Source organism: Gambusia affinis, linkage group LG10 (genome assembly GCF_019740435.1).
Source record: "Gambusia affinis linkage group LG10, SWU_Gaff_1.0, whole genome shotgun sequence".
NCBI lineage: Eukaryota > Metazoa > Chordata > Actinopteri > Cyprinodontiformes > Poeciliidae > Gambusia > Gambusia affinis.
The window spans coordinates 3,396,191-3,415,264 of record NC_057877.1 but is presented as its reverse complement, the minus strand read 5'-3'; the positions used below and the strand labels follow the sequence as shown (position 1 = coordinate 3,415,264).

The window sequence follows — 19,074 nt, the reverse complement described above, 5'->3', positions numbered from 1 at the left end:
GTCGAAAACACAACAAAAAGCAGCGAAGGATCTGAAAAAGATTTGGTTCAGTTTGTTTTTGTGTGTCTCTTTGATGTGCTGTGAATTTACGTGTACAAAAATAAACTAACAAGAAAAATTAAGGTTTGTAAAATTATTTCAGTCTAAAATGAAGTGAAACTTAGCATTTTGTTAAGCAAAGGTCAAAGTTCATGTCAAAAATTAGATCCATCTTCAATAGCAATACCTCCAGGTGTTTTCTCTATGATTTATGATTTATCAGCCTCTCAGTGTTTTGGTCCAACATTGAGCTAAATTGAGCTTATTTAGTTTAATTTAGGTCTCTTGGGCTTCGTCCACACATGATGTCTTGAAGCTAAATTCCCAATTTTTAGCTGAAATCTGTTTTTTTTTGTTTTGTTTTGTTTTTGCACAGTACTAATTAAACAGAAATATATACATTGAACTGTTATGTGAACGGCTTTAAACCCCAACTAAGCAAAAGTGCAAACATAGACGTCATACAGCACAAACACAAAATCCTACCAAGTATTCTTGTCTTGTTTCTAATGCAAATATCTTATTGCACTTGAAATAAGACAAAATTAACTTGCAAGTAATTTTTCACTAAACTCGTGTTGAGTCAATAAGTCTTGAATATTGTTAAAAACTAACTAGTTTCACTGGCAAATTTTGTCACCTAGAAGACATTTTTCTCATATTACAGGTGAAACAATATGCCAATCAAACTTACTTAAAAGAAGCTCCAATATCTTAGTGAAAATTACTTGCAAATTAGTTTTGTCTTATTTTAAGTGTACTTAGATAGTAACAACAGCAAGTAGACAAAAATACTTGGTAAGAGGTTTTTGTTTTCTGTCAATGTTCACAAAATTGTCCAGTTTAGCTTTAGGTTTAGAAGTCTCTAAAATCCTGTTACATTTTTGCCACTGGCTCTTCTAGAGAGAACGGATACTTTTGCAAAGAAGTATTTATAAGTAGCAACAACCAAAGAATAAAAAGTTAACTTTAGAAGGAAAATAGCAAGTGTAAATCTATGTAAAACTGACAAGTTACAAGTACCAAAGTGTTCCCCCCTCCCCCGACAACCATGCCGTGTTCTTTCTCTGTGGACACTCTGTAGCAAAGCCCTCTTTGATCTGTGCAAAGGGGACGTCTGCTGCTGATTTGGTGGAGAAAAGAATGTCAGGACAAAGTCAGCGCAGGACCGGTCCCTCGCAAACATCCTCCCCTCCGAACACGCACCTCGCTACGTGAAAACATGCACAGCAGCAGCAGCAGCAGCAGCCGCTATCCGTCAGTCTCTGGAGGTGTACAGAAAAAAAGGGCAAGCTCAGTGAAAAAGTTACACACTTTGCACATTTCATCATAAACGAAGTAAAAAGAAAACCCACTTTCAGATCTATGCAGTAGATGCTGACATACAGAGTATATACTCATCATCTAATAATATTCCAATTATTCATGGCCTGAAGACAGCCTGATAAATTGCCTGTGGTAATTAAAACGATTAAGTGAGAAGTGCAAAATGGTAATTCATCCATGCGTGACGGAGCTAAGCAAACCTGGTTATAAAACCAGCCTAATTAGCTCGTGTAAAGAAGAGCAAAGTGTTTGACCAGTAAGCATGTACCTGCAGGGAATCGACAACTTTATTCCCGGCTCACCAGACAACTCCATCGCCCATCATCAGCTAAAATGTTTTACATCCACGTTCGATTTCCTTTTTTAACTCTGGCATGGAAATATGGACTCATTTTCATGTCTTGTATTTGGCCGCAGCAGAACAAAAATTCAGTAAACACTGATAATGAATTCCAAAACCTGGCAACCTTTTCTTTAAGCTGGGATGAAACAAGTCAACTCAGAGGAAACGTGTCAGGTACCTTGGATGGTGTTAGATTCTCACATTATGATAACTCTGAGTTGAAATGCTGCATTTTGTAAGGCATCTACAAAAACACAATTATCTATGAACACGGGCAGCAGCTATTCAAGCTTTTGGTAAAAATCTTCAATAAATTACAGTGGTTCTAATAATTCTATCCTAAACATAAATGTGATTTAAGACACCAATAAACAGGTCACTCTTTTCAGTAAAAGTTCTTATTAGTGCTTTTCATATGCTATATTTTCAGGTTCAGCTCCATATAGTGAGAAAATTAGCAACAAACTAATATTACTTGAAAACTCGTAAAGCTTTCCCAAGTTTTATTTTTAAAGAGTGATGTTTTTCTATTTTTTTTTATTTCAATTGTTCATTCATTCACTCAATAATAAATATAAAAAGTTCAATGCAACAACTTAAATAAAAATCATGAATGAAAAGGAGCAGAGAGAAGAATAAACTTGCTTATTGGCATTGCTGTAGTTTCCTCATCATTAATGTTGATGTTTTTTTAATCACTGACTTTTTATTGAAGTTTTTCTTCTAATAAATACAGTCTGTGGATACAAAAAAAAATACTTATCTAACACAAAATAATATACAGAAAAATAATTCCTACAAAGTAATCCCATGTACTCCCACCCAGGTCACTGCATTCCTACCCCCCAACAAGAACGGAGCACATTTTAATGAAAATGAATTAATCTGAAGTGTTATTGTATATTTTGAAATGTGTCGAGAAAGAGGGCCCCGAGTTTATTCAAATTTACCAGTTGAGTGCGGCAGAGAACATGCAACTTTTTCCAGTTTCAGGTCATATAACCACTGTTTGTGAGCTGGCGGAGCAGCACCTTTCCAGCTGGTCAGAGCTGAGCGCCTCGCTAACAGAGAGCAGAATGACAACCTGTCGTTTAGAGGCTGGTGAAGGCAACTGAAACCAAACAGGGCCAAGAGAGGGGCAGGTGTTACTGCCACTCTGAGGAACCTGGACAGAGTATGAAAAACATCTGTCCAGAACCGACCTAGGCTGTTCAGTTCTGGGCATGTTCATGTTTTTAGGGAACAAAAATACATCCAGACAGCCAAATTTATGTTTTTTTTTTTTTGTTTGTTTTTTGTTTTTTTGTGCTGAGGGAAAAGTGTAATGCGTTTCTTCCAGCCAGCTGAAAAATGTAAAAATCAAAAACTACAATTTCCCCAAAATGCAGCATACATAGCCGCTTGAAAGTACATCTATATTTATATTTGTTGCTCCGACATCTGAATGAAACGCCGAATGACGGCTGACATATGAGCGCTAGCTCATGTAACTGTTTACATTTGTCGCTGTCGAGATTTTTAATGAGTTATCGCGTAAACATGCTTCCTCGTGTGCTCCATCACCTACTTTTTACATCAACTAAAATGTTTTACATATCTGTTCGATTTCATTTATTATCTATTCATTTTCATGTGTTGTATTTGTTAGCAGGGGGAAAAAATGTTTTAATGACTCATCACATGAAGTAGCTAATGTATGTGTGATTTTAATAAGATTTTTTAATGGAAACGCCGCCATTGCGAAATTGTGTTTTTTCGACATCAGCAGAATATCAACAAGACTTGAAGTTATTTGTAATGGAAAGCTAATGAAGAAAGGACCATGTTTGGCTTCTGTGTGTTGAAGCAGTTAATTTTTATGCAAAATTTAGAAATGCGTTAGAAGGAACTTTGGGTGATTTTTTTTTTTTTTTTATCTCTAATTGGACATATTTTAGAAAATTCACCTTGAAAATCATTACGCCTAATCAGTGGAAGACTTTCCAGTCGCACTGCAATTCAGTAGTTTCCCTTTAAAAACAGAAAATGTTCCGAATGTGGCAATAATCAAGTCAAGAGTTTATTTATGCATCACTACAACGAATGCTTTAAAGCACAAGCGAACGCCACGGAGTTGAGCTGAGTAACTAGAGTACATGCATCCGTCTGTTTTTTGATGTGCATATGTTTGGGTTAAGTGCCATAACAAATAAATAAAAATAAAACTGTGTGTAAGACAACCGAGAACACCACGTTTAGGAATCCATAATGCAACACCGTGGACGTTCACAGTGCAGCCGGTGGTTTCTCCATTAAAAAACATTGCCTGGGGTTGTCAGCACAGGAGTGTCATGTCCACCTTGTCTTTCATATTTAGGGAAAAAGAACTCATATTGTCTTGTGTGTTGGCACATCTCTCCAGATGTTTCAAGCCCTAACCCTGTTAGCTCAAATCCAGAAACTGTTAACTTTTGTAATATGATTTCTATGGAGAAACTACACAAGTTGTACTTTTTAGGCTAAGTATTTATCCATTTTGAAATGGTGCCTGGATTTTTTTGTCTGTATCTGTGTCACCTCCAGATTTTGCAAATTAACTCTATGGTCCGACCTTTAGTCATGTCATAACCAATCCAGTATATTTTAGTGGGATAGACAAATGGCAAATAGTACATCATGTGAAGTGGAAGTAAATGACAGTTTTTAAAGAATTGCATAGAATGTATGCATTTAATTTAATCTGAAAATAAATCTAGCTGTGGTGTGAACACCCCAGTTTTTTAGTTTAATATTTAGACTAGCAATGATCATTTTTGAAACCCGGATCCAGACTGGATCTGAACGCAGGTTTTATGTTTCCATGTCTTATGTGAGCCAGGTCTTTTTTAATTTTTATTTTATTTTTAACAATAATGTTGAATCCCCATCTTCCTCTCTCTCTCTGTGTCTCAATCTTACAAAAAACAAACATGGCCTATTGTGTGTGTGTCTTGTTTTGTGACATCGTTACAGCGCCACCGATTGGCCCGGCATACCTACTACACTATTTTATGTGCTTTTTTTGTGTTTTTCTTTTTTTTGTAAAGGGGCAGTTTAATATATTTTCCAATCACAAACACAAGCAAGTAACTATGTTACATTAAGTTGTTATAAAAATGCTTTATATCAAATACGACTAAAGAAATTTAACATCTTGAAATTGGGCCTCTGTGTCTTTAAAAACTCCTCCCCTTTAAGAAACTCCAGGAAGTCGTCACAACGTGGCTCCTCTATTAACTGTGAAACAATATTTTTACCAGCATTTTACTAAGAAGTAGCTCCTATAACAAGAAAGTCATGTTAGGGCTGCCTGATGCTGATTAAACCAGAGGTTGTATCCGTTCATATATTAAGAGAACAACTGTTCTGACTTTCAAAATGAAAATGAAGTAATGGCCTAGCAGGTAGAATGAGCTGGGATTTATTTTACAACAAGGAAAATTATTTCATCAGATCTAAAGTGGCATTCGGAACAAAAAGCCACAGTATGCTAGTTAGCAATGCGACACAGCAGGTCAGACATAGAAAACCAAACAAAGTTTTTGAGGTACTTAAAAGATGCAAAAAATAAATAAATAAATAAAATCCACACTACTAATTAAATCTCTACCTCTGTGACTAACATACTGCATACCTGGCAGTGTGCAGTTTGCTTGTTTTTTTTGCTCTTTTGTTTTTAAATATATCTCTGAACAGTTATTACCACCACTCAAACATCAGTAACACTAATTCCCCAATCAGTCAGCGCATCGGCTAAGTGGAATTCAGGAGTGATTTTTACCCGCGCGCCTCCAGCCTTTAAAAGCCACTGCGTGATTGATAAACAGGAGAACTGAGGAGATATTTCGACAAGGAAGAGGCCTCTCTCATTGAAAAAAAAAAAAAAAAAAAAAAGTGGCGTTCGTAATGAGGAGGAAATAAAATTAGCAGCGAGAGGAATAGAAGGGGAAGCAAAGCTGCTGTAAATATTGTAAAGACGGATCGGTAACTTCCTCTCCCAGCCGCAGCCCAAAGTTATTACGCCGGGTTTGGGATATAGGTTCCCCATGACCGCGTATTTATTATCTATCTAAATAGAATCACTTACCTCCGATGCTGCCTCTGATAGCCAGTCACTACAAATATCAGCTCCTCCCGGTGCCTCTGCTGGCAGTTTTACATAAGGCCCCATGATTATGCGTGCAGCCAGATAGGACTGCATTTTGTAAACCCGATTCCTGCTTTCCAGAGAGAAATAACTTGTTTGTGGGGGGAAATGTTTTTTTCCCCTCCCTTTAAGAGTCTAAATTCAATACAGTTTAGCATCCTTCATGGTGGCAAATGAGGTCAGCAGTGAGAGAGTATTCCTCTTTATGTTACTGAGGAAGAAATGCAACAAAGTACTTGTTTTTGCAACAGTGTCCAAAAGTATTTGTCCCCTTTTTTTTCTTTTTTGCTTTTTTGTGATAGGTCATCAATCTAAATTTACAGATACATCTACCTCAACTATAGCTGTTTGGAAATGCTGATTTTATTTATCAAAGGGGCATTATTGCGTATCTTCCAGGCACATATTGCCATATTAAAGTACAATGAAGAATCTATGTTAATTTCAGTCATAACATGCTGTGTATATCAAATATGACTTCAAAGAAGTTTGACTTTGTAATTTATACACCTTGAAATTGGGACTCTGTCTCTTTAAAATCTCCTGTTCTTTCTTAAACTCTGCCTTCAGGAAGACATCACGACACCGCTCCTCTTTTAACTGTTTAACAACGTTTTACCAGCCTTTTGCTGAGCTCATCAGTTCCCACCCCCCCACCCCCCGCGGTGTTTGCTAATTGCTTCTGGCTAGTCTGAAGGAGCTCAGTGGGGGAGGGCTGCTGTGAGAGGCAAAAGCTCAGAATCTGCAGCTCTAAGGAGGAGCTTTGTCCTTGAAGGCGGAGCTAGGTCCAACCAGTTTTGAATAGCTGAACGGTTGCCATAGAGATTAAAGGATTTCTCAAACATGCATGAAAGAATCAAGGCAACACTCCAGGAATGTTTTTGGTGAGGAAATAACATTATAACATGATGGAAAGCTCAAAAAAGTCAATTTCACACAATACTGCACCTTTAAGACTGAAAAAGAAGCAAAAAAATAGAAGATAACTGTATAAACTGTATAGGGGCAAATACTTTTTCACAGCCCTGTATGTTCCCGTATGCTTATTCATTCTGCCATATTAGTCCCTAAAGTGTCCTTCGACTGTGTTTTTCCTTATTTGCACTGCTATTGTTGAGGCAATAGGCGTTAAGGCAACAAATAAATGTCTGATGACGAGGGATGCTGCTCCATGCCTATTCATGAAGGAACATATTCAGTGCTCAAAAGCATGTATGCACATAGGTATCGGCCCATTTGTCAAGCCAGGAGAGATAATTATCTCATACTGTGTGATATTGTTTTTCGAGCCATGCATTTCATTTTGCAACATTAAAACACACGTGGCCGCGGCTTCACAAATGGTTTCCATGAGCATGAATGCATTAGGAAATTTTGGGAGGGGACGTCGTATTAGAACTCTGCAGGGAGATCAGCATGCTGCGCCTCTCCTGGTTCGTCATTCATCTTCCTGCGCGAGGGCGGAGAGAGCGCACCGGTGGGCTGTGACGCCTTCAGCCAACTTGGCAGGTTAATGAAGGTAATTTGATTTCATACATAATGGCCGCCCATGCCGCGCGCGGCTTAATTGCGCCCGGCGTCTGGTCGCGGATCCGTGGCGCCGGCCGAGGCCCACCGTTATTTCCTGAAGGTTGTGCGCAGGCAAACTATTTCCTGATTCAGGGGGAAACAGAAGCGACGGCTCGGGTTCATCTGCTAATAGTTCATCCTCTCTCCGAGGCGGCTGGTCATACGCAGAAGGCGGCGGAACGCTTTTAGTGAATCCGGCCGGTTCATTACCGCGTGGCAAACAAACAGTGGGTCGCTCAGAATCAGCTCAGGCTGGCTTGTTTGTTACACCTTGATGTGATTTTTATCTATGCTAATGCTAGCTATTGTACTTTTTACGAAGTGTTAAAAGTAGCATTTACATTTCAGAAAATATTATCATTATTACTATATTCATGTGTCTTATGTCATAATACAGGCATCGATTGTTGTGGCATTTATTTTTGCTCTCTGCCACCTTTGGGTTTTGTTTCTGTTTTAGCTTTTATGGAGATGACACACAATTTTATGCACCAATAGAGTGATGCCAGGACATCTTTGAATGCTTTTTTTGTTATTTACTGTATTATTTATACTTTTAGATGATTGAGAAGTCAAATGCTTTGAACCTTTAAATGCCACTGTAGAGCACAATCAAGCCACTACATATGTTACCCTCAATGTCAATGTCAAATTTATTTATAGCACTTTAAAAACAGGTGTAAAACTGCAGCAAAGTGCTGTACAAGAACGACAATAAAATAAGTTGATGAGAAAAAAAATAAATAAAAACAAGTATCAAAACAGAAGAGCCACAGCATCAGGCCTCAAATGAATGCCAAAGAATAAAAATGAGTTTTAAGAAGCGACTTAAAATGATCCAGGCTGTGAGCAGATCTAATCTGGAAAGGTAGATTATTCCATAAAATAGGAGCAACAACAGAGAAAGCCCGAACTCTCTTTCTCTTAAGTCGAGTCCGAGGAACTTTCAGTAGCAGCTGATTATTTGATCGTAAAGTTCTGGACACAGAAAGAAATATCAAAAGATCCCAAAGAAAAGGAGGAGCTAGCCCATTTAAAACTTTATAAGTTGTTAAAAAAATCTTCAGCTGTAACAACTCATGTTTTACATATATATATATATATATATATATATGCGCCCATGCTCTTTCTGAAACTCCGCCTTCAGAAAATCATCACAACATGACTCCTCTATTAACCCTTTAACAACTTTTTACCAGCGTTTCACTGAGCAGCGCATATAGAGAGCTCAGCAAGTGCACAGTGTCACCGGCTGTTTGCTAATTGCTCCCAGCTAGTCTGAAGGAGCTGAAGAGTTGAGTCGAAGGGGAGCGGTGTCTCTCTTTTCACGCCGGCCTGACAGTTTCAACCCGTGCTCATGTACATCATTCTATCTCATAGGAAAAGTAATATGCTGTAGATTATGATTTTTTTTAATCTTAATAATCCTTTGAAAATCATCTGAGAAGCCATATTCAGGATCCTTCATTTATTCCCAAATGAAGTCACACAAATCTTAAGCACAAGGCATCCTGGAATTAATGTCAATTTTTTTCCTCCTTACCCCATAATTGGATCCTAATCAGAATTGCTAATTTCCTAAGACCCCTTCATTTGATCATTATCTCCAAAGCCCGTGTAGATATTACAGGGCATATTCCTTCATTCTGCCATAACATCTTAATGGATCTTGTCTCAAAGCTCCAAGCGCCGTCTGTGATGAGCTCGACTCGACTGAACATGTCTGATTATCTACAGGAATATCTGTAAATATCTAAATGCAAAGATCAAAACCGGCTTGTGTCGCGCTGATTAAAAACAAGTGTTTTTGTGCACTTTAAAGACAATTAAATATCCTTATGGATCAAAGTAGTGCAGCGTGAGCCTCTCGGAAGAGTCAACTATAAAATGATCATAAAACTAAATGGTTCTGACCACATCAGTTTTAGATCAAAGAGGGAGAGAAAGAACATAGCCAGCATATAATATCCATAAAAATGGAAAGCCTGAATTTTCTGGACCAGGTTAAATAAATATGGATTAAGTTTTAAGGTTGTTTCACAAGCGTGCTGTGAGAAATGATGAGTATGGGGTGGGGGAGTAAATTCCTGCCAAAAAACTAAAAGTTTGAGGTTGAATTCTGAAGTTTTGTACAACAAACAAGTTACCGGTAGTCTCTGAGCCCAAATTAAAAAATAAAAAAAAGTTGGAAAAAAAGTTATAATTTCAAGGTCAAATAAACATTTCTGACCTCTGAATCTCCAAAAACTCCAACTGGAAAGTTTTTTTCTAGAAAATATCTTGGGTTAATCTCAAAATTTCATATTGTTTCTGACAGATGTTTAGAACACATTTCCATGGTTTTTGTTTTTCTGGAAAATTTCTTAGATTAATGTCTAAATTTCAGAGTGTTTTTGGCAGAATGTTTTTTTCTATCTACAAAGACCTTCATACACCTTTGAATCAGGTGTGGCATAGAAAAAAAAATCCAGTTCCCCCTGACTGGTACTCTAATCAAGATTTGAGAGTTAAAGGAATTGGAAAGTTTATTTTTTTAAAAGAGCAAAGAATAATCATCATGGTTGTGTTGCCATAGTTACAATCTGTTGCTGAAAGTTGAAGCTGTTCTTTGTGCTTGAGCTACTTTTATTCACAAATACGTTATAGGAAGAATAACCACTTATCCATAATTGATTTTGAACTGAGCCGATTGAACTTGTCCCTCTCTCCCAGATTCAACCACATATGAAAATCCTGGACGGCGGAAATATACTCCTTCTGTGGTCGCAAATTTATTAAGTACTCCATCAACAAAGGCTCTGATATTCTGTTCCATAATTTCTCATCAGCACCTAAAAGAGTTTAGGGACAAAACCACAAGATGTTATTGTCTTGCCTCTGACATTAGTCACAAACGCTGAAATGCTGTGTTCGGTGGTAGAGCGACTTTGTTTACTGAGGAGCAGAAACAGGAAGTCATTGGAGCCAAAGTGCGGTGAGCAGAAACACTCCTACATCTAACAGCCCAGTTCTTCATCACAACACCGGAGGCTTGAACAAGCGGCTGCACAATTAGTAAGAATAAACCTTCACACGGAAACGCTCCTGTGGCGGGACACAGAGAAGTGATATAGATGTAAATTACCAGCGATACAAAAATATGAGCTGAACTGAGAAAAATGGCTTCACATATGAAGATGAGACGGAACAGAAACAATAAATGAGTGCATTAAGGCAGACTGAAAACAACGTTTAAGGCTGCATCCACACCGGCCCTCTTTAATCAAACTCTGGTTCGTTTGTACAGAGAGCCCGGTTTGTTTGGGGAGGTGTGAATGTGTAATCAAACTCTGATGTGGTACAAAGAAAGCCAACGACGGTCCGCCCACAAATCTAGGTCTCGCTTTGGTTAAAGTGAACTCTGGTGCGGTTCCAATGCATATGTGGGTCCCAGCAGACCGGGGACCACTCCAAAAGCAGGAAGTGGACTACAGCACTGGGCATTCTGGGTAAATACAATCAAAACAAACATGTGAGTGAAGTGCCATGGAAGACAAATGGCTCTTGATCTCTTACCAAAGACAATAGAGAAATCCCACCACTAAAATCTGAGGCGACTCTGTTTACGTTTTCATTTCATGATAAAGGAAGTAGCGTTCAGTGTCTTCTTCTGTGGTTCTTGGTGCAGTGAGGGAGGGGAGAACGTTTGGATCGTTTGACACGGTGCAGTGTGAAAGAGAACCACATCAACTGAAAGCCTAACAAATGCTGCATTTGTTACATTTGGCCATGCTAACTAGCCTGAGCATTCACAACAGGACCTGCGGCAGATGGGAAAAAGGGAGGGGACGAGCAGCGCCACACAAGATGGTGATTAACAGAGGTCTGACCCACCTCCTCGCTCTGATTGGTTGTTTCTAGATAGCACTGGGAGAAGGCAGAGGAGCTTGATTTTTTCATATTATCTGTCTCTTATATTGTCATGACAGTTTTTCTAAAAAAACTTAAAAAGTTACATTCAAACTTGAATTGATTTAATGTGATTAATTACTTTAAAACTCCAATTCAAACATAACATCTACTGATCTACAAATGTTTGCAGCAAACACCGAAAGAAGAATACATGAAAATAGTGAAGCACGTCTCTAGAGGCAGAACTTCCTAACATTTCTTCTCTACTTCCTGGAGCCCAGGACCGGAGAAAATATAACAGATCTTCATCACAATTGTTGCCTTGTTACCAACAATCAATTTCAACAGAACATGAAGAATCTAAATTGATGGAAAAAGATGCATCCTTGAATTTTCTTCCACATCCTGACGAGCTTGAGTTTCTCTTCACCGTTTAATTCTGTTATTGGTTTCCCGTCTTTTGAACAAAAGGTTGGAAGCAGTTGCTTTCACTCTTAGGAGGGCTGTCCGTTCGGCAACAAACCAACGGAATCAGACACCCCACTCTAGACCAGAGTAAAGGACTTGAATATATGAAAATCTCATTCTCAGAACAGTTAGGTTTTAGTCCATGGACACTAACCATTCCAGTCCTTTGCCTCTGCTGCCCTGCTCCGTCCCACTATCCTTTTTGCTCTTTGTAAAAACGGAGAAACTTTGCCTTTCCTAAGGTCAGCATTCAATGCCTGTTTGACTCCATAATCTACCATAAAAACCAAAGCCAAAATCCACTTCTGAAAATGGCTCATTAAGATTTTGATCAATCTTGTGCTTTCACTGAGACAGACTTAGGAAATGCCATCAGAAAATTGCATTTCCCAATGACATTAGGCGCCCAGTTGACCATCCAATTCCATGTGTTTCTATTGAGACGTTAAGATCTGATATCATTTTGGTCAGAAAACCTGCTTTTTTTTCTCTAAGTGGGGCAATTAAATTTCCTTGATGGTCTCTGAGAGCACTTAGCTTAAGAGAATACACTTCTAAATCAAAAAGCTTTCAATCATCCTAAATCATATTTGGGAGAAATGCGCCCCGGAGCGCAGTGTCACATGCAATGCTGTTGAGCATATGACAGACACGTGGCGAGACGAGCGATGCTGGGAAAGGTTACTGTCCATGTCTCCTCAGGCTGTGGCTGCTTTGTCAGATGAAAGTTGAAAAGCAAACAGGACAAGACGAGATGAAAATATTAACTTAGGGCAGGCTTTACTGATGAAGACAATAGATCTGAGGTTAAATAAACTTCTTAGTAATCTGTTTTTTTTAACACGTGAGCTGTCAGAGAATAAAACTACGGTGGTGTATTAGGGCCACTGTAAATAAAATAAAATATATTTAAGTATGGTAGTAAATTTGTGCCAAAAAGCTTTGAGATTAATCTAAATTTTCTAGAAAAACAAATGTGTATATTTCTGAGTTTCAAAAGTAGAAAATTTCCTGGAAAATACCAAAATGTAAAAAAAATAAATAAAAATTCAAATTCTCAAGAGGGAAAAAAAAGTGGTTCACAAGGTTTCTAAAGTGGATAATTTTGAAAGTTCTTGAGTTTTCAATCTTGAAAATTTTCATGTTTTTTCTGGTTTTTTTCCCCAGAAAATTTCTGAGGTTAATCTCAAATTTTCAGAATTTTCTTCTGCCAACTTTGTCCCACAAAATGTATGAGATTAACCTCAAAACTTCTGAGCTTTTGTCTGGAAATTTACTACCATTTTCTTCCCTTACTTCTTCTAATGGCCCTAATATGTTGTCGTATAAAACAGTCTGTTAAGTCATGCAACAACATTTTATGTCAGGAACTTAAAATCACAATTATTTGCTGCTTTCATGTATTTCTGCATGGCATTCTTTTAGCCACCTTGATAGTACAGGATTCAACCCTTTTTGCCTTAAGAACCGCCTCTGTTCTCTCTGAACATCCCTGTAGCAAATCTCCTGCTCTAGACGGGTTCTGCTGGATTATTATTGCTTCATTTCAAGACATATAAAAGAAAAGAAGCTGTCAACTTCTTAAAATAACGGCCTAAGTCATTTTTTTCTGACAGAAGTGATTTTTGAAAGAAAAAAAAAATCTGTTTTCTGATTGGCTTATTAAAAAGTCTACTGGTGGGAATCTAAGTGAATGAGAGAAAGTCAGGAGGATTTTATTTCAGTGGAATTACACAGGATGGCAGTGGCCAGGCTAATACTCATCATCTCTGGGCTGAATATTAATGTGTGAGAGGTTTATTTGTAAAAACCTCTCCCTGTTTTTATACTGTTGCCAGTAAAGTTGCTCATTGTTGTTACCCATACGCCACGTATCGTATTGTATTGTATCGTCTTGTCTCGTCTCGTTAGCTGGCTGTATCATTTCACCTCCACTTAGGCGAAGTCTGTGCAAAAATCTGCTTGACTTTTTCTTCATATCTGTATTGATTTTAGTTGGTGAAATCTTCTCTGCCTGTGAAAATAGCTTCATATGCAATTTTGCTTCCCCCATGTAAAAGTCTTAAGTTGCCCTTTTGACAGTTAAGACAGAGAGTAGGTGTAAATGCGCAACGATTTCTACAATATTTTCTCATTTGGGTTCAACTTCCATGTCCCTGTATTCATAAACGATTTGTGCTTCATAGTTTGTGAGAGGGGTTTGTGTGGGTGGGTGTTTTTGTGTGGAAAAAAAAAAACCAAAAACATCTCATCACATCTAATTTCTTTCCTCAAATGAGCATCTTTAGAATTTCAGCAGACATGAAGCATTAGGGAGACTAAAGGAAACCAGGGAGCTATGTCATTGATTGACTCTAATAGGTTACGGTAAATCACATTCCCCCCCCCATCCCCCTTCGCATCAATTACTCTCATTTATTTAGTGGACCATAACTCTGTTTCTGAATGAAAATCTTATTCAAAAGACAAGCAAAAAAAAAAAAAAAAAAAAAAAAAAAGATTAGCTCACGGTTGCCGGATTGTTGGGGGGGAGAAAAGAAGAAAATGAGGTGTCTAACCCAAAGTGACATTTACAAATTACCTGTTAATTTCAACTGGGTTGAGGGATGATAGGAGTGAATTACACTGACAGGAGGGGTAACCGGGTAATGAAAGTCGAGTCTGTAGTGGCCAAATAAGTAACCTGCACTCAGAGAGAAAGTGGGTTTGTACCTTGCAAGGCACCTCGAGTATTTTCAGCTCTTTTATCTGGACTGCGTTCGGTCCACACCCACCCCGAGAGGGTGCCTGCTCCCCTCCCTCCCCTCAAAACTCCCCCGTTCGCAATCTACTTTCGGTCCAATTAAGCGGGAGGCCAGATGATGAATAGTTATAATCAGCCTTGTTTTAGGCCTGCACTCGGGAGGATACCGACCACGCCGGCCAGCGCGCCGGAGAACATCCAGGTGTCCAGGTGCAAGGTGAGGTGACGGGACTTTTTTACGGCGGTGTCACCTTGCATCTGTTCCTGGCTAATGTCAGCTGAAAACTCCTTCGCAGGAAAACGGGCTGCAGAAACGGCCGTCCCTCCCCTCCTCTCCTCCCTTCCTCTTTTCTCGCATGCCCTGAGCAAACATTACCAGAAGAGAAAACAGTGCCAAGTGGAAACGGGTGACATTTGAATTGAGTACCTCAATAATGGATGCCATCTCCCTGCAACCTCCATTTAGCTGGCAGAGCCGTGGCGGCACAAAATCAAGACAGGATCCCTCAGGTCAGTGGAAACAGAGGACGCTGGTTAATGATGCCTGCGCTGGTCTAAAAGCAGGCTGCTGGATGCAATGGGAAGGATAAAAGCCTCTGCACCTATTAGCTGTGGACTAAATGCATTTTCCTTTGAGTCTAGATTTACAAATGACTATAAACCCTTCATTCTGTGTTGTCAAGTTGAGAATGTTCCATCTCCTTTTGACGCTCTCGTTCTTCCTCTCAAATCAAGACACCTAGGAAACAGCGTTTGATTTGGCCTTATGAAAGGTCACCGAAGCCTTTCCAGAGTTCTTCTCTTTGGGGCGTACCGGCTGTGGAGGCCTTAACAATCTCTGCCGCGGCTGCCCAGACCCCACCCTGACCTCCTTTAGAGAGGCCGGCCTCGGCTTCTCCCTCGTTCTCGTCTGACCGGAGAGAACTAATGAGTGCGAGGCTGTGGGTAAAAACCTAATGGGGCTCAGTAGTTTTTTTTTGTTTTTTTTTCGCTCCGGGCTGACTGCTGAAAATGAACATTTAACCACAGCTCGAGTAATTGAAAAAATGACAAGCTCTACATACAGGCCATCGCCTCTGCCCTCTGATTGTTTGCCACTTGCGGATTTGAAGCGGCAACCCTCTGGGATTTGGGTGGTGTTATCTACGCCTAGCTGTGTGGAATACTGCCGCACATTGGGTGAGGAGTCTTACTCGGAATGTTGCACCAGCACATGGCTCTCTCTGTTGTGAGAAAAGAAAACTAACTAAATGTAACAAGTGTTGCTTGTGAGCTTTACTTTGCTCACAGCTCCACCTGCTTGTCATTTATCGACACTGACGTCTTATGAAAGGCAGACTGAAGGGGTGAAAGTTGTTTTCTCCAATTGCTGCATTTGAAATCATTGATGTTTTCTTTAAGTTACTGTGTTAAGGCTAGACTTACAGTAAAAGCAACAAAAGCACTCCGTTGTCTAGCCAGGATTACAGAAAGGAGGAAATGCAGTGATATGATTGGAAACCTTAAACAAACAGAAACCGCTGTATTTTCCTGTCTGTTTATCATTTTAGTTTGTTCTGAAATGAAAGTACCATATGAGGGAATAGTTTTCTAAGTCGTTATCACTGACATTTTAAGACAGTATTACAACATTACATGGATTTTTTTTTTCCAATTTGTTAAGGCATTAGGTTTTTTTTCTTTTGCAATTAAAAGCAAAAGAAGAAAACCTAATTCTCATGATTGTTTGAAAAATGAAACAGTAATTAGTTATTCATTCAATTTCAAAACAGAATGCGAACTTTCTAAGTTTACAGTTTGAAAAATGAAACAGAAAGAGAAAGCTTTCTCACCAACCTGGAGCCCAAACTCCAAAGCACGGAAACATCGACGACAGACCACAAGACTGCTTTTACTCCTCCAGGCCTGTAAGTGGCGCTCCACATGAGGCTAGCTGCAAACACATCAAAGCAACAACAATGGTGAACAACAAATCGAGTCTTTTGTGGAATTTTTTGCAGCGAACATGTAATCCTGTAATACTGTTTCCAAGTATGTGTGACATGTTTGGGGTTGAAGGTCAGGTTAGAGGTTTGGTTAATCTGTCAGGGTTTTCACAAAAAAGACATTTTCGCTGAAATGAATACACAAGAGCCAAAATTTCACTCTGGGAAAAAAAAAAGTTTAGGTTCTTCTAATACGCCTTTTCCATGTGGAAAGGTGGTTAAATCTTCCTCAGGGTCTAAATTTTCCAAGCATTCATCGATATATAACCTAATATAAAAACTAGACCAAAAGTACTTGGTGAGGTTTTGTTTTGACATGTGAACCAAAGTTAAGTCGGGTTTCATGTCCCAGATCTACATGCAGGCTTCAGCTGGAACGCAAACTTAAATCAACAACATGTTGCAATCTGGTTAACTAACATGACAACAAGAAACTGTGGTTAAAATGTGAAAGATGCAAAGGTGTCCCTTAAAAAGACATCTACTGATGTCTAAATATATCTAAGAAGTGAGTTTAATTCATTAAATTGATTAACCAAACCTGATTTTCACTGTGTTTATTTAGGTTGCATTTGAAAGTCAACACACTTTTTCCAATCTGGGCTAAAAAGACTGACGTGTTTTAAAAAGCCATAAAACCTGACTTCTTGAGATGGGAGCACGCACTGGGCTTTGGTACTGGTTCACCGTTTAGCAAGTCTCATCCAGTGCCCTTCTGGTCAATCAAAGATCATTTTGCTTGAAGAAACGCCTCGTCTTTTTGGCTGTTAATACATATTACCGCTACATCACTGGTAAATTTGCTATATTTATCTTGTAAATAAGTAGCATCAAAAATTTCTTGTGCGTACCAGTAAAGGCGGCCCACTGGTACTTGTACCACACTTTGAGAATCACGGCCCTATTTAATAAATGTAGCATATTTTCAGAAAGGCAGACAGTGACAGCTCCAAGACAAGAAATTAACAGCATGTTTCATCAGTGAGCAGTAAATGTTGAAGACTGACAGATGGAGGAAATAACTAATTAGAGTCCTGCTCAGTGACCCTCAGCCTCAGTGAAATCAGAGTAAAAGCTTCCGCCGTCTGAGATTCGGAGCTAGATTCGATCACTTGACCTGTTAATTGGAAACTTCCTGGATTCATTTGGGTGTCAGTAATGTTTTCTGACATTAAAAGTTCCCCGAGTTTAAATTTTTCACGCATGAAATAAGCTCATGGAGGCAGTAATAAAATCTGCTGAGATGAACAACCAGTAAACAGGACGAGTCTGGCGCTAAAGCGAAGCTAACAGGTATGCTGATTGCAACGTTTTCGGTGCTTTAGGTCAGATGTGAGTGATATCAACATTATCCGCCGAACGCCATTAGTGAACAAGCAAGTGAATTCTCTCCTGAAGCTTCTCCACTTAGATACTTCCAGTAATGCTGATGCTGACGTTCGAGGACTGGTAGAGAGGGGCTCTCTTCCAACAGCCATAATGATAATGTTACATGGATTTACTGAGCCCAGGCCATCTGTTTCATCACTGCAGAGCAGAGGGACATTGACACCGAGTCATTTATCCATGCGGTAGATGAGATTAATACCTGTATCCATAGTAACTGCAGTTTCATCCATTGGAGAACATTTTTAAATTCAATATGCAAAAAAAAAAATTAAGCTTGAAACATCTCTGAAAAGAAGTGACCTAACCAAAGTTTTTCAAAGCAAATATGCAACCCATAACTCTGTTCATCATATATCAATATTAGCAGCTATGTTATCTGTACATTCCATACACAGTGAAAGCACAGCAGAGATGAAATAAGGCCTTTAGGGTCAGTACTCATTTTAAGAGACATCATTCCATTTAGTATTTTTAATCAATGAAAATGAATAGCTCTCTAGACATTAAATAATAATAAAACGATCCGATATGCATTTCTTCCTCTCTTTATCTGCACATTTCTTGTCATGGCAACAAGTTCCAGAAAACAGTTTTTAAAAAAATCTAACACACCCAGGTAGATATCTTCGTAACTTCTCATTTTTAGCAAAGCATTATGTTTTTAGCTGCATGTGTGCTTTAGCTGCTATATTGTTAAGAAGATAACATGAAGTAGTTTTGGCCAACAATCAGGCAGCCATTTATTAAGTATTAAGTAAAGTGTTAGAACGTAAAATTCTGGGTAAGGTTTTGTTTTACGTGAGGGAGACCAACTGGTACTTACATTTAGTGTTTTATTTTGAATCGAATGGTAAATACTGAAGGTATTCTTGTAATTTATACCTTAATGATAGAAAGAGGCCACTCAGGCGGAGATGGAAAGATGAAGAATGTGTTATAAAGGACCTTTACTTTCCAACTCAGGATCTTCTTGCTGCAAGGCTAAAAGCTTCTGTACAGCGAGAACGGTTTGTTTTTCTACCTTTTTCTATAAGGTTTGCTTCTTTGCACAAAATAAACCAAAAAAATGAATTTAGAATTCCGTTTTTGATGTTTTTTAGGATGTTGTACCACATCAAAGCAGTGCCCAATTGTTTTAAGGAATGTCCCCAATTAA

At 38.8% G+C, this 19,074-nt stretch overlaps 1 protein-coding gene across 2 annotated transcripts in view; it reads right to left on the bottom strand.

Moving 5' to 3' along the window:
* Positions 1 to 16,479, bottom strand: part of LOC122838169 — a 116,404-nt gene extending 99,925 nt beyond the window's left edge. The window contains exon 1 of one of the 2 annotated variants that reach the window (XM_044128591.1): positions 16,377 to 16,479. Coding sequence is in view for 1 of the 2 variants with exons in the window: in XM_044128593.1 (XP_043984528.1) it covers positions 16,381 to 16,411 (31 nt within the window). In the remaining variant the exon portion in view is untranslated. The remainder of the gene's footprint in view (positions 1 to 16,376) is intronic. The other variant, XM_044128593.1, reaches the window with a different exon arrangement.
* Positions 16,480 to 19,074: the final 2,595 nt, after the last annotated feature.